We start from the raw sequence: 14,396 nt of genomic DNA on the forward strand, positions 1-14,396 counted from the left end.
GCTGAATAAAAGTAGTATATAACAATTATGCTTTTTAAAAAAGTGCATGGGTCCAGTCATGTGCAAAGACATAGATTTCTATAAGTGCACCTATACGCTGTGTTACTTTGTAAAGATATCATAGGTTATATTAATGTCATATATTGTAGAAGTGGATATGCACATTCTGTATATGCACATATACAACATTAATACGTTGAATACCAGTATTCTAAAAGTTCAACATTTAATTAAATTAATGGATATTATCAAAAACATGGAACTAGGGTTTGGACTGAGCAGTAAAAATGCTAACAAAATAAAGAAGTTGTTATGAAAATATATAGCTTTAATTTGCAGACATATAAACACTTTTGGTACAGTACAGACATGTGATGCTGGAGAAGGATCCATTTTAAGCATAACACTTATTTTCCTTGTTTACATAAATTAATTTGTTAGACCATTTTGCAAAATATTTTCCCAAGCTCAAACAAAGAGATGGAAGTGATAAAACTGATATTTCATTATGAATAATGCAGAAAAGAATAAAAGAAAAAGAAAAATCTGCCACCAGGATAATATGTAAGATCCTGGACTGGATCCAAAGCGAATGAAAGGGACTCAGAAATGGTAGACAGTTAACCTAACCGGCAATAAAAAAGAAAAAAAAGCCACAAAAAAGCCCCCCAAATCTTTCACAAAGATGCCAGAACTCTAATGAGTGGTTCCCGAGTGTTAACACACTTCTAAAAATCCTTTCTGATGAGAGATGAAATTGAATGAAATGCATATAACAACCTTTACATAATAAAATGATGAATAAAGCACACACAACTTGTAAAAACACAAAATAGTATCAACACCTATGAGACAAGTAAGGTTCTAACCATTCCTTGCATCTGGCTATTTTGCTATGGATACACTGTTTTGTTTTATGTTATGCTGCAAAAAAAAAAGATAAATACATTTTCCCCATAATAATGGCAAGCAAAGTGATTGAGCAAGCAAAAAAATAAAAAAGCAAGCTATTGAGTCCATAGTGAGTGGGAAAAAAAATAAACAAACACTGTTCAACAGTTCAATTTCTCATTACATGGCAATGTTTTGTTACCTTGCTGAAAAGGAATTGCACTTCTTACTAATGCCTTCTCTATCGTATTGTACATGTTTTCCTCATGAGGTAATAAATACTCTCTTTTACCAGTGCAATAATTATCACTTTTTTTCATCATACATTACTAGTCAAATAAATTTTTTCACTTAACTTAGTGAGTTTTATCTTAAAAGCAACATATTTAAAATATATTTTGTCTTTATTCACGCATCGTTCCCTGCACAGGATCAGCTGATGCCCTCTTGTGGTTCAGAGGACTTTTTAAACCGAAATGTCATTAAGGTCCACAAATGTGGCCCTTACTCTCTCTTCATGCTCACTGACTTGCTTGGTTTTTGAAAGCTGCAAATGATGCCCAGGTTTTTATAGACACTTCTCTAGTTAAGTAGTTCTACCTTTTTTTTTTAATTAAAAAATGCTGTACATGTTTTAGAAGACCTGAATTAGAATTTAAAAAAACTTGTAAACAGCTATTTACATTATACTATAATTTATAAATTAGTGGTCCTTCATTGTAACTGCTGTCAATATATTTGCATCTCTATGTGTGGGGATTGTCCAAGGCTGCCGAATATCGATCTGGTTATTCACCCAGAAGAGTCAAATGTTAGAAATATCCATAGGTTTCCTGTCTAGCCTAAGGACGTCAATTTTTCCTCTCAGTGGGATTTGTACTTCCAGATTTTCCGCTTCTCGGTGAAGCTTTTTCCCTTTCCACAGGCAAATATATATGCCCATGCCAGTTACCAAAGTAATAGACCCCAAACTTATTATGGAGAGGGCTACTAAAGTAGGCATACATGAGGTCGATTCGATTTTTTTATGAGTGGGTTCTATTGCTATCTGCGGTGCTTTCTCTTCTATGCTAATCTCAGGTTCCTTTCTTAGCAAGCTTTCAATATAGCTCTCATTGCTCACGGTATCGTTCACGAACAGGTTTACCATGACTGTAGAGTAGAGGGGCTCTGGGTACCCATGATCACTGACTTTGACCAGTAAACGATAGAGTCCGTAGTCGTTCTGCATAAGCGCTTCTTCCAAAGTAATGTTGCCGGTTTTAGGGTCAATCCTAAAGGATTCAGGACGAGGACCTCTTCTCCCTATGATGCTATAAGCTATGACAGCATTCATGCCTGTGTCCTTGTCAACGGCGTAGACCTCCGTAATGGGGGAGCCCGGGAGAGTGGAAGGCAAAACCAGGAGGTAAGACATGTTTGATTGAGGAAACAGGACAAGGGGAGGATTATCATTGATGTCCAGCAGAAGGATGGTTATTTTGGCAATCGACGAGAGGGCCGGTTCCCCGCCATCCACGGCTTCCACCCACAAAATATAAGAGCTCTGCTGCTCTCTGTCCAGAGAGACTTTAGCCCGCAACATGCCGTTCCCTGTGTCTATGACAAAAATGTCACTTCTGTTCATCACAGAAAGAGCCACCCACCCGTTCCGTCCCGAATCGGCATCTGTGACACTAATTACTCCAATTTCACCTAAGCCTGGGAAGTTTTCTGGGATGAAAAAGCTGAAGTCCTTGTTGATAAATCTTGGGCTGTTGTCATTTTTATCCAAAACTGTGATGGCCACCGTGGCTACGGACTCTCTTGGTGGCAATCCTGAGTCGACTGCTCTGACCGTATATCGGTACTTCTCTTTTTCTTCTCTGTCCAGCTGGGTGGACACAGTAAGAACCCCCGTGAGCTTATCTAAAGAAAAATACGAGGGAGCATCGGGTCCGAGAAAATAGGAAACTGCCCCTCTCTCTCCACTGTCTGCATCTGTGGCATGCAGCTTGGTCAGAAAGGCATCGGGAGCGTTGTTTTCTTCGATGGACAATTCTATCAACGATTGGGCGAACACTGGAGCGTTGTCATTATCGTCCAAAACCTGCACCTGGATGGACTTCTGGACACGAAATCCCTCCGAGTTCCAGGCCACCACGGCTATTTCATAGAGTTGCTGAGTTTCATAGTCCAAAGGCTTCGTAGTCTCTAAGAGGTATTCATTGCTGTAAACTTGGTAGGGAGATAGTCTGAAAGGACCACCTCCATCCAAGTAGCAGTCCACCTTAGAGTTTTCTTCTGGGTCCTTGATGGTGAAAAACGCGATCGGCGTATTCACGGGCTCCAGTTCTTTCAGGTAAACCACCCCTTCCACTTCGTTAGCTATGTATCGAGGGACTATCTCAGGGGGCCGGAAGACCACCTTGATGATGGACACCAGCACCGTGATCACAGCCGGAATGCAGCCCGGCCCATTGGCCAGGATGGTGAGCTTGTGCAAGCGGAGGACGCTTCCCCCCATCTCGTCAGAGATGCTAATGATGCCGGTCACTTCGTCCAGGTGAAATAAGTCTTTGGATGGCTGGGGCACCTTTTGACTGTAGGCGTAGGCGATCTGGGCATTGGAACCTAGATCGCGGTCCACCGCCCGGACGGCGGCCACGGGCGCACCTACGGTGGCGTTGCCGAATACGGTGACGTTGACCTGCGAGTCCGCGAAGAGGGGGCAGTTGTCATTGACGTCACCGATGCCGATGGTGAGGGTGGCACTCCCTAGTAGGGGCGGGGTACCCCCATCCTCGGCAACGATGACGGTCACATAGCGGTCTTGGGTCTCTCGGTCCAGGGCCCCCATGATGATCAGGTAGGGCGTGCGCTCGCCGTTCTCATTCTCTTCCACATCCAAGGTGAAGACGCCGTGGTAGTCCAGGAGGCGGTAGGTCTGCACCCCATTGGCGCCCACATCGGGGTCCACGGCCGGGTGTTCGATGGCCAGCCGGGTGTCAACGGGGGCATTCTCCGGGACCCACAGAGAGATCTGGGGCATGGGAAATTGCGGGGCATTGTCGTTGACGTCGCGGATGGCGATTTTCACTTTGACAAAACGGAAGTACTCCTGGGGCAGGACCAACACATCCAGGAGCAGCAGGCAGGAGTCCAGAGAAGGCGAGGAAGAGAGCGAGACGTCCCCGGCCCCGCCGCCCACTCCGGCCCCATCGAGGCACAGGGACTCGCGGTCGATTTCCTGAGCTGAGGTGTGCAGCTCTCCCGAGCGGTTGTCCAGGGTCACATAGCGGCCACCCGGGCCCCGGGAGGCCAAGCTGAAAGACAGCGGCGGGTCCCACTGGTCCGGCGGGCGCCACGGCCCGCTGCCCTTCGCCCCCTGCTCCCTGGGGGCCAGGTGCAGGTCTTGGGCGAGGCTGCCGATCAGCACCCCGGCCGGCAGGCCCTCGTTGAGGCTGTACAAGAGCTCGGTGGCCCGGCTGTAGGTCGCAAAGCAGCTGAAAGGTCCGGTGAAGAGGAGCAACAGAAACAGATGCTGGAGGAGGAACGGGGAGGGGTGCGGGGAGGGGACAGAAAAACAGAGACAGAGAGGGGTTAGCGATCTGGGCTACAGACACGAAGGCACCCCTCAAGCAACCCCTGGCCAGGGGGCAGGGAGGTGGGGCGCTCAAGGGGAATTTGCCCTGAAGGGCAGGGAGTCGCCTTTCAACTCCCATCCCCACCCCTCTCTGGCCCTCTGATCTCCCCCGATCCGGATGCGGAGAGCATCCGTCCCTCCGGTGCGGACAGGGATCATCTCTCTTTATTGCCGAGCTGTACTTTCCAAGCGCTTAGTATGGTGCTCTGCTAAGAGCGCTCAATAAATACGACTGAATGAATGAACGAATGAATCCACCGCAGCGTGGCTCAGTGGAAGGAGCCCGGGCTTGGGAGTCAGAGGTCGTGGGTTCCAATCCCGGCTCCGCCACCTGTCAGCTGTGTGACTTTGGGCAAGCCACTTCACTTCTCTGTGCCCTCAGTTACCTCGTCTGTAAAATGCGGATGAAGACTCTGCGCACCACGTGGCAGCACCTGATGGCCTCGTATCTACCCCAGCACTTAGAAGAGTGCTTGGCACATAGGAAGAGCTTAACAAATACCATTATTATTGTTAGTATTAACTCATGCCGAGGTGAAGCTTCCTTAGGGAGGGCGCAGCAACGGTTGCTGAGGGCGGAGGTGTGGCGTGGAGAGGGGGCCGCAGGGTCGGGATGCGGGGGGTCAGGGGGCTCTGCCCACCCCCCCAGGGCGATGCACTGGCCGGAGGAACCCTCACATCTCTGGGGCAGGGGAGAGCGCCCATGGCCAACCCGCAACTGGGGACAAGTTGAAAAAGAAAAACTCCCAATTCCCTCCTTCCCCAGATGCCGCCCCCCACGCCACCCTCCGTCCTCTCCTCCTTCCCCTCCTTCCTCCGAGTACGCCACCGCTTATGCCATCCCAGGGACCGAGAAGGGAGCCAGGCAGGGAGCCGTTGAAGGGGATTTATGCAAGTAATTTGGTCCTCTTGTCATCTGCCATTGGCCGGCCTCCCCAAACCCGCGGCGCTCCGGCTCGGTCCCGGGCAGACGCTCAGCCCCTTCTCTGCCTCTTCGTCCTTATTGAGAACTTGGGGTGGCTGCTGAAAAGCCCCTATCCCGCACAAACGCACAGAGAGAGAGAGAGAGAGAGAGAGAGAGAGAGTGCCCCCTCTCTGCCCCCACTCCCTCTATGGCAGCCACAGATTTGTGCCTCCCTGCACCCCGGTCAAGTTCAGACGGATTTGCAAAATATGGGCTGGTTCGCGCCGGGGGGAAATGCCTTCCAGGACCGGCAAGCGTCCGGGCCGTCCAGGAGTGGGGGTGAGTGCCTGGGGATGGGGGCGGGGGGTCCCCCTAAGTCCTACCTGCAGGGTCCTGCTGGCGATGCTCCCGGGGCGGCTGGGGGGGCCCATGTCCTGGCGCGGGCAGCCGGGTCCGACGGGCGGGCCGGAGGAGCTCCTCTCATTCCCCCGGCGGGTCATCCCCCCGCCGTGCGACTGCAGTCGTTCAGCTCCTCGTGGGCGAGCCGGAGAGACACTCCCTCTCTTCATGGAAATCACCGGGAGGACTTCAGCCAATAGTCGCAGGCACATCAATTAACACAGGGCTGGAGCGGGGGCGGGGGGAGAGCAGCGGGAGCGGCGGAGCCCGGCTGCCTCTCTCCATCCATCCTCCCTCCCTCCCCTGCCCTGCCCTGCCCTGCCCTGCCCAGGTGCCCGGGGAGCCCCGCATCCCGCTGCCCCGAGGGTGCCAGCATCATGATGATGACACCTTTTCTCCCCAGCTCGCCGGGGGAAAAGGGAGAAAATTAAAAAAAAAAAATGAAGGCCAGGGAGAAGGCGCCGCCGGGCACTTGGAGGCCGGACCCAACGGCCTCCACCCCCGGGACTTTCGTAACTTGGAAGCGGCGGCAGGTCCCGGCCCGGCTGATAGATTGTGAGCCCTTCATTGGTTCACAATTGGTTCAGATTGTCTCTATCTGTTGCCGAATTGGAAATTCCAAGCGCTTAGTACAGTGCTCTGCTCTGCACATAGTAAGCGCTCAATAAATACTACTGAATGAATAGTGCCCTGTCCGCAGCGCGGTGAGCTACGGGGCCCGGAGGAAGGGCGGAATTAGCTGAACGTTGAAACACGCCTCGTCTTTCAAATGCCTCCCCCCGCGCGGCCCGGGCCCTAGCGGGGTGTCCAGGAGGACGGCTTGGGAACCCCTCACCTGGGAGAGGGGCGAGGACCCTGCGACGCACCTCTTCGGCTGGCTCGCTCTCTCTAGCTGTATGCCTTCCGACCAGCGGCGCTCTTTGGTGGCAAGAGTAAGCCCCATCCGCTGAATGACCGAAAGAAGAGAGTGTGCGTGAACCCCCAAAACTGTTTGGGGGTAAATGGAAACGACACATCTTTGCCGGTGATCTGCCACTCGAAGACCCTGCCATCGTCTGATTTATATCCCTTCTGACCTTCCCCTTTAGGGCTTAAAGCTGCATTGAACCACTTATGGGTTTTCCTCTTCCCTTCTCTCTTCATTCAGGCATCAGTATTTACTTAGCGCCCGGTCAATTTAAAACACTGTGCTCCGTGCTTAGGAGTAGAGAATAATAATAATAATAATGATGATGATGGAGTAGAGAATAATAATAATAATGGCATTTTTTAAGCGCTTACTATGTGCCAAGCACTGTTCTAAGTGCTGAGAGAGCTACAAGGTAATCAGGTTGTCCCACGTGGGGCTCATTGTCTTCATCCCCATTTTACAGATGAGGGAACTGAGGCACAGAGAAGCTAAGTGACTTCCCCAAAGTCACAAACTGGCAAGTGATGGACCCGCGATTAGGACCCACAACCTCTGACTCCCATGCCTGTGCTCTTTCCACTTAGCCACGCTGCTTCTCTGAATAAAAAGAATAAAAAGAAAAGACACTACCTGCCTTAGAGGTGCTTGCAATCTCTTCCGAGGAGACAATCATAGAATGAGGGAGACCAGGTAAAAGTTGAGCAGAAGGATTCCAAATATTAAAACAAATCCCTGGTGCACCTGGTCATTTTCCATAGAACTTTTTTATGCGTATAATTACAATATAATAGGTGGTTACACTTTTATATTATAATGTACTGCCATTTAATGCATCGTATTATATATCCGCACCTACAACATTACTGCCCCTTTGGCGGTGAGCCCCCTGTGGGACAGGCACTGTATCTCATCCGTTTATATTGTAGCATCTACAAGGCTTAGCACACAGTAAGTGCTTAACCAATACCCAAATACTAATAATTATTATACCTTGGGTGGAGTTGGATTTGGGGTTTGAGAATTGGTGAGGGCAGGTAAGCAGATGCCTTGCATCTAGGGACAGCTGCCCATTTCTGCCAACTCGATTTTTCTTGCACCTTCTGTCTAGTGTTGAACTTTAATTATAATATTTATCTTAGAAATCAAATTTAAAACACATTCCACTCGTAAAATCCATACCAAGCCGCTTTCTGAAATGTGTACATAGTCTGCGGCGTGAGGCCCAAACCAGGCACTCAGTAATAGTTTGAGTCTATGCAGACTCAACCATGAATCTCAATGAATTCTAAATCTATCCAGACAAAGCTACAAGCTGTAATTTCAGCCACGGCTCCTTGTCTTGTTTAATGAAATAATAGAAATGCTGACCTTTCCCTGTTGGGGGTAAGATTGGGTCCCTTTCCTTTATTTCTCTTTTATTTTGTTGTTTTTAAGGGCTGTTGTAGAAGCTGCAAGTGATAGCAATGGTGTCACACATGGTAATTATGCTCAGATTGAGTGATTTTTCTCTCTTGATGCTTTACCTCTCTTTCCCTCTACTTGATAGTGGATGTTTCTGGCACAGATGCACTTTTTTAGAGTTTCCTTTTCAAGAAGGAATCCATTACCACTTGGCCACTATTATGTAGCTGCTTCTCACAGAGAAGGGCAAAACCAAATACCACATAGATAAGTCACTTGGCTAGGAATGAGCCATGAAGGTTTAGAAATGGTTTGACTTCGACTTTGGCTGGAAGATTTTTCAGAAGCAGAAATTCAAAATCTAATAAAAAAAGCCTTTGATGTGAATGAAAAGTAAAAGAAAACATTAGTGAAGTTTTAATACAGCTTGGCTCAGCGGCTAGAGCACTGGCCTGGGAGTCGGAAGGTCATGGTTTCCAATCCTGGCTTTGCCCCATGTCCTCTCTGTGACCTGGGGGAAGTCATTTCACTTCTCTGGGCCTCAGTTACCTCATCTGTAAAATGGGGATTTAGAGTGGGACCCCAGTGTGGGACAGGGACCGTGTTCACCCTGATTAAATTGAATCTACCCCTGTACTTGGAAGAGTGTTTGGCCCTTAGAAAGTGCTTAACAAGTACCATATTTTTTTTTCCAGTAGCCATGGAGATTCCAAAGGTTTTGAACAAAAATGCATTATCCGTAGCTCTAAGATGTCACTACAGCTTTGTGTAATACCATCAGTGCCATACTTTATTCTGCATCATTTAGGCATTTCCTACTTTTCTTCATTTTTTCATAAACTAGATGGGATTCATGAAGATTTCACATTCTAATTGGTCTAAAATGAGACAAGAAATCCCTCTTTTATCCCATGCATCTTATTGTTGGATGTTGCGAAAATGTTCCAGAATGATTCATCTCATGACTCTAGTCTGATGACCTCCCATCTGGTATTGGGTATTACTTTCTAAAAGATGACTTGGTGAGATAATATGCTATTAGTCCTCTGAAAATAATACTTGTGAACTTCTCAGGTTTCTCAATTGCTCTGGGCTTGCTTCCCAGGTGTTCTGAAATAATAAAAATTTTAAAAAACCCAAATATTCTGCTTTTTATGCCTCCCATATTTAGTTGTCTTTAAATGGGAGAGAAGGTATCAAAGAAGAAAAGATCAAGCCCTGGTCTGGAAGACAGAAGGCCTGTATCACCAGTTTTACCATTGGTTTAAAATTCAACCTATTCATTCAATCATTCAATAGTATTTACTGAGCACTTACTATGTGCAGGGCACTGTACTAAGCACTTGGAATGTACAATTCATCAACAGATAGAGACAATCCCTGCCCAATAATGGGCTCACAGTCTAAATGGAGGAGACAGGCAGCAAAGCAAAAGAGAACAAAACAAGACAACATCATCAAGATAAATAGAATCAAGGAGATATACACCTCATTAACAAAATAAATAGGGTAATAAATAATATATACAAATGAGCTCAGTGCTGAGGGGGGGGAAGGGGCAAGAGCAGAGGGTGGAGGGGAAGCCATGTGGTTGTGAGGAGGGAGGATATTCCAGGACAGCAGAAGGACGTGGGACAAGGGTCGATGGTGGGACAGGCATGAATGGAGGACCGCGAGGAGGTGAGCAGCAGACGGAGTGTACTGGGTGGGCAGAAGAAAGAGAGAAGGAAGGGGAGGTAGGAGGGGGCAAGGTGATGGAGAGCTCTGAAGCTAAAGGTGAGGAGTTTTTGTTTCATGCCAAGGTTGATAGGCAACCACTAGAGGTTTTTGAGGAGGGGAGTGACATGCCCAGAGCGTTTCTGTAGAAAGATGATCCAGGCAGAGGAATGAAGAATAGATTGGAGTGGGGAGAGACAGGAGGAAGGGAGATACGAGAGGAGGCTGACACAATAATCCAGTCAGGATAGGATGAGAGCTTGTACCAGCAAGGTAGCCGTTTGGATGGAGAGGAAAGGGTGGATCTTGGCGGTATTGTGAAGGTGAAACCCGCAGGTGTTGCTGATTGATTGGATGTGTGGGGTGAATGAGAGAGCAGAATCAAGGATGACACCAAGTTTGTGGGCCTGTGAGACAGGAAGGATGGTCGTGCCATCCACAGTGACAGGGAAGTCAGGAAGAGGACAGGGCTTGGAAGGGAAGATAAGGAGCTCAGTTTTAGACATGCTGAGTTTTAGGTGGAGGGCAGACATCCAGGTGGAGACATCCTGGAGACAGGAGGAGATATGAGCCTGGAGGGAGGGGGAGAGAACAGGGGAGAAGATGTAGATTTGGGTGTCATCTGCGTATAGATGATAGTTGATGCTTTGGGAGCGAATAAGTTCACCAAGGGAGTGAGTGTAGATGGAGAACAGAAGAGGGCCAAGAACTGAACCTTGAGGAACCCCAACAGTTAGTGGATGGGATAGGGGAGGAGGAGACAATGTCAAAGGCAGCTGAGAGGTCAAGGAGGATTAGGATGTCTCCTGCATTTCGGCAATTCAGTTTACCCTAATGAAAAATCTTGTTGAATATAGCGGATGGAAAGTGTCATATTTACCCAATGCCCACATATGTCTCACAATTTTTCTATACTACAAAGATCCTATATAGGTTAGTGAAATAAAATAAGCTGGGGAAAGATGGTACACAAACATTCAATTTCATGAAGGTCAATAGGTTTCCCCACCTCCATGAGGATGGTAAGTGCTGTCAAGCCCAGCTGAACAGAGAGTTTATGAAATATGGCACTTATCTCACTTGCCAACCTTTCAGAGGCAGAATCTCAGCTCTGTAACTTGCCCTGCTCCAAAGGGAAGGATGCATGGGACAAGTTCAGGAAAATGCACCCAGAGGGTAAGAGGTGAATGTCCATGATATGTTCGTTATCCCCAACCATAGCGTAGCTCTGTCTCACTTTCTAGGCCCCCTGTAAGCACCATACCAGGACTGCGCAATTACCAAGGCAGTAGGGGACAAGGATAGCATGATGTGTAAAAGCAATTCACAGATAATAATAATGATAATAATTACAAAAACAACAATAATAACAACAATAATTGTATTTATTAAGAACTTGCTATGTGTGGGCTCGTTATGGGCAGGAATGTGTTTGTTATTGTATTGAACTCTTCCAGGATCTTAGTAATGTGCTCTGGACACAGTAAGTACTCATTAAATATGATTGAATGAATGAATGCAAAACACTATGCTAAGACCTAGAGTAAAAACAATAGATGAGATATGATCCCTGTCCCACATGGACTCACAGCCTAAGGGGAAAGGAGAATAGGTATCTTATTCCTATTTTTACAATTGAGGAAACTGAGGCATAGGAGTTAAGTGACTTACTTGCCTAAGGACACACAACAGGCAAGTGGCTGACCCAGATGGGAACTTAGGCTCCCCAACTCCCAGACTTGTGCTTTTTTCACTAGGCTTTACTGCTGAATATGTGTACAAAATTGAAAAGCCACTACTACTTTTTGTTCATCCCCCTTTCACCCTCTAAACTGTAACCTCAGTGCAGGCAGGGAATATGTCTGTTTATTGCTGTATTGTACCCTCCCAAGTACTTAATACAGTGCTTCGAACACAGTAAGCTCTCAATAAATACAACCGAATGAAAATGAATGGAAGTGAGGTTAGGGTCAAATGAATTACATCAGAAAGCTCTCTTAATTGCCCAGAGTGAGGGGTGATTGGATATTTCTCAGGCTGTGGTTAGCAGATGTTCCCTCTGAGCCTACTTCAAGCAAGACTTGACAACCTCTAGCTCACTTCTCAGCCCTTGTTGGAGAAGGGATCAGTTCTTTCCCAGGGGCTCTAGGGACTCACTGAGAGATACTATTGAATGAAAGTAGGGTGTTGTGGGTTGGGCAAGGCCATTGAGTCCATCACGCTGCTTTGCATGACCTACCCTGGTCGGGTCAAACGTGGAATTGAGGGGCAGATCATTGTTTTCCACAATTTTGAATAAGGACACAGGGTCACTCAGGGAAATTTCTGTAGTAAACTTCTATCTTAAAATGAAAATATAAAATGCAGCAACACTTTCCTCCCACTTTGAGTTTACTGACACCAGGGCCAATGAAGGACAGTCATCACATATTGGGTGATGAGTTAGAAGTAGTTTCTTGTCAGTGGGACATCTTAGACAGCTGTTGCTGGTCAGACCAGTGAAAATCTCCCTGTCACCCAGTAAGTCACTGAAATGTTTTTTTTTTCTCTACAGGCTATTGCCCACTTCCAGTACCCAATCCCCTCTTGCCCCATGATCATTCAAACCTGTGTCTCAGTGGTTCCCCTGCAGCCCTCTTTCCTTGACATGCCAGCCTTCTCTCCCTCTCTACCCTTGTGCTTTCTCTGTCGCATTGTCCCCTTAGCCCCTCCCACACCCCAAATCCCCCCGAATTCTGAACCTAGGGAAGGGGGAGGGAAGAGGATCATTGGAGATCTGAATTTAGTCTGACTCAACAGAAATCATCACCCTAACTCATTTTGAGCAATTGTATCCACCTTATCCTCCAGTAAAGCTTCCATCTGAGTTGCAATAAACTTCAAATTGTAACTGCAAATTTCACTTCTTTTTCATTCCTACATAAAGTGTAGTGAACTATCGGAGGAAAAGCAGCTGGGAAGGAGAAGTGAGGGCATACATTGATAGTTCACAAATGGAATAATTAGTGATAATAATATTGATAACAATATACTGATATATTAATATGCTGGTGATAACTGGTACACATTGAAAATTATTATTTCATTATTTATGAATGATTACTATTGTAAATAAATCATCATTTATGATGTATGATTGGGGCCCATTTATACTTTATTAGTCAAAGTATATAGCATATAGGTTTGCATGTTTTACAAGGATAGGGCAGAATCAGAAAATGGCAGACATATAATGCTAATTAACAAAATTCATGTACACACTGAATAATTGTGTTTTTTTTGCCAGAGAAGTGGATGAAAGACTGAACATTCTCTTATGCCCAAATAAATGAGGTTTTCAAGAAAAGAACATGGATTTTAAGTACAAGTTATTCATTGACTAATTCCATTTATATGGAAATGAAATGTTAAAATGCCAAAAGTATTGTCAACTCTGACATTACAACTGAAAATTTCCCAAATGGTTATAAACTTTGAAAAGTCAACCTTGAATCACCAAAACTGAACTTTGAAGTATCTGAAATAGTAAACATGCTTAAATTACAGTGACTTGAACTTATTCCCTACAGTAAGTGACTTCAAGTGATGCTTAACATGTGAGGTTGCTAGTATGGAAGAAAAGGTAATGAAGTTCAGTCAATCAAGTAATTCTCTACAGAAATCAATCAGTCAATCAATGATATTTATTGAGTGTTTACTGTGTGCAGAGCACTGTGCGAAGCCCTTGGGAGAGTACAATATAAATGGTAAACATGTTCCCTGTTCACAAGTAGCTTTCAGTTTAGAGAGAGTTGTATGTTGTTTCCTTCCACTTTCATCTACCTAATATTATGGAAAAGTCCTGGGAAATCATCTAAGGGCACCGGGGAGAATTTCTGGTGATTATTCCATCAGAATGTTACAGAATCTCGTGGAAGTAGAAGCACAGAAAATTGAGTGTGTGCCAGTGGAAAAAGTTACCAACCAACCACCCTTCTCAGGAAGAAAGTTGAGTCCACAGTTCACAGTAACAAATGTCTGGCCAGGCATTACAGTTTACAGAACAAAAGAAGAAAAAAAAAATAGGTGGAATGTGGGTCCAAAGCATGACCTAACAAAGCTTGAGAATAGAAACATCCTTCATTCTTGAAGGTGATGTTTCTGGCAGTTAAGATACTGTCCTCTCTGATCTGGGTGTGGGAGAAGAGATCTTTGAATAACAGTCTATGTCGCGATCAAGTAAAAAATGTTTTGCTGCACTGGGGGGTTTATAGTTGGAATACCTTTGATTCCATTTCTTCATCTTCCAATGTTCCAGTAGCATTTTTCAAAAATAAAAGCTTGACTTTTGCGTATTATCAACAATAAAAACAATGATACAATAACATTATTATTAATAATGATAATTTTGGTATTTAATGAGTGCTTGCATGTGCCATACATACACTGTGCTAAGGGCTGGAACTGGTATAAGATAATCAGATCAGACACAGTCCCCATGCCACACAGGACTCAGAGTTTAAGAGAGAGGGAGAATAATGTTTTTATGCCCATTTTACAGATGAGTAAAC

The 14,396-nt window shown here is 46.0% G+C and overlaps 1 protein-coding gene across 1 annotated transcript; it reads right to left on the minus strand.

Moving 5' to 3' along the window:
- Positions 1 to 307: 307 nt before the first annotated feature.
- On the minus strand, positions 308 to 5,984 carry PCDH20 (protocadherin 20). Its single transcript, XM_001509519.4, has 2 exons — positions 5,804 to 5,984; positions 308 to 4,414 (listed from the first exon to the last, which is right to left on the minus strand). Exons 1-2 carry the CDS (start codon positions 5,918 to 5,920, stop codon positions 1,697 to 1,699), a joined length of 2,835 nt encoding a protein of 944 aa, XP_001509569.3. The 5' UTR covers positions 5,921 to 5,984; the 3' UTR covers positions 308 to 1,696.
- Between the last annotated feature and the right edge of the window lie 8,412 nt (positions 5,985 to 14,396).

The sequence above is a fragment of the Ornithorhynchus anatinus genome, chromosome 2 (assembly GCF_004115215.2).
Source record: "Ornithorhynchus anatinus isolate Pmale09 chromosome 2, mOrnAna1.pri.v4, whole genome shotgun sequence".
Taxonomy (NCBI): domain Eukaryota; kingdom Metazoa; phylum Chordata; class Mammalia; order Monotremata; family Ornithorhynchidae; genus Ornithorhynchus; species Ornithorhynchus anatinus.

Coding starts and splice junctions, on each gene's coding strand:
- PCDH20 (XM_001509519.4), bottom strand. CDS start 5,920: ATGACCCGCCGGGGGAATGAGAGGAGCTCCTCCGGCCCGCCCGTCGGA. Junction 4,415..5,803: donor TCGCCAGCAGGACCCTGCAG/GTAGGACTTAGG, acceptor TTCCTCCTCCAG/CATCTGTTTCTGTTGCTCCT.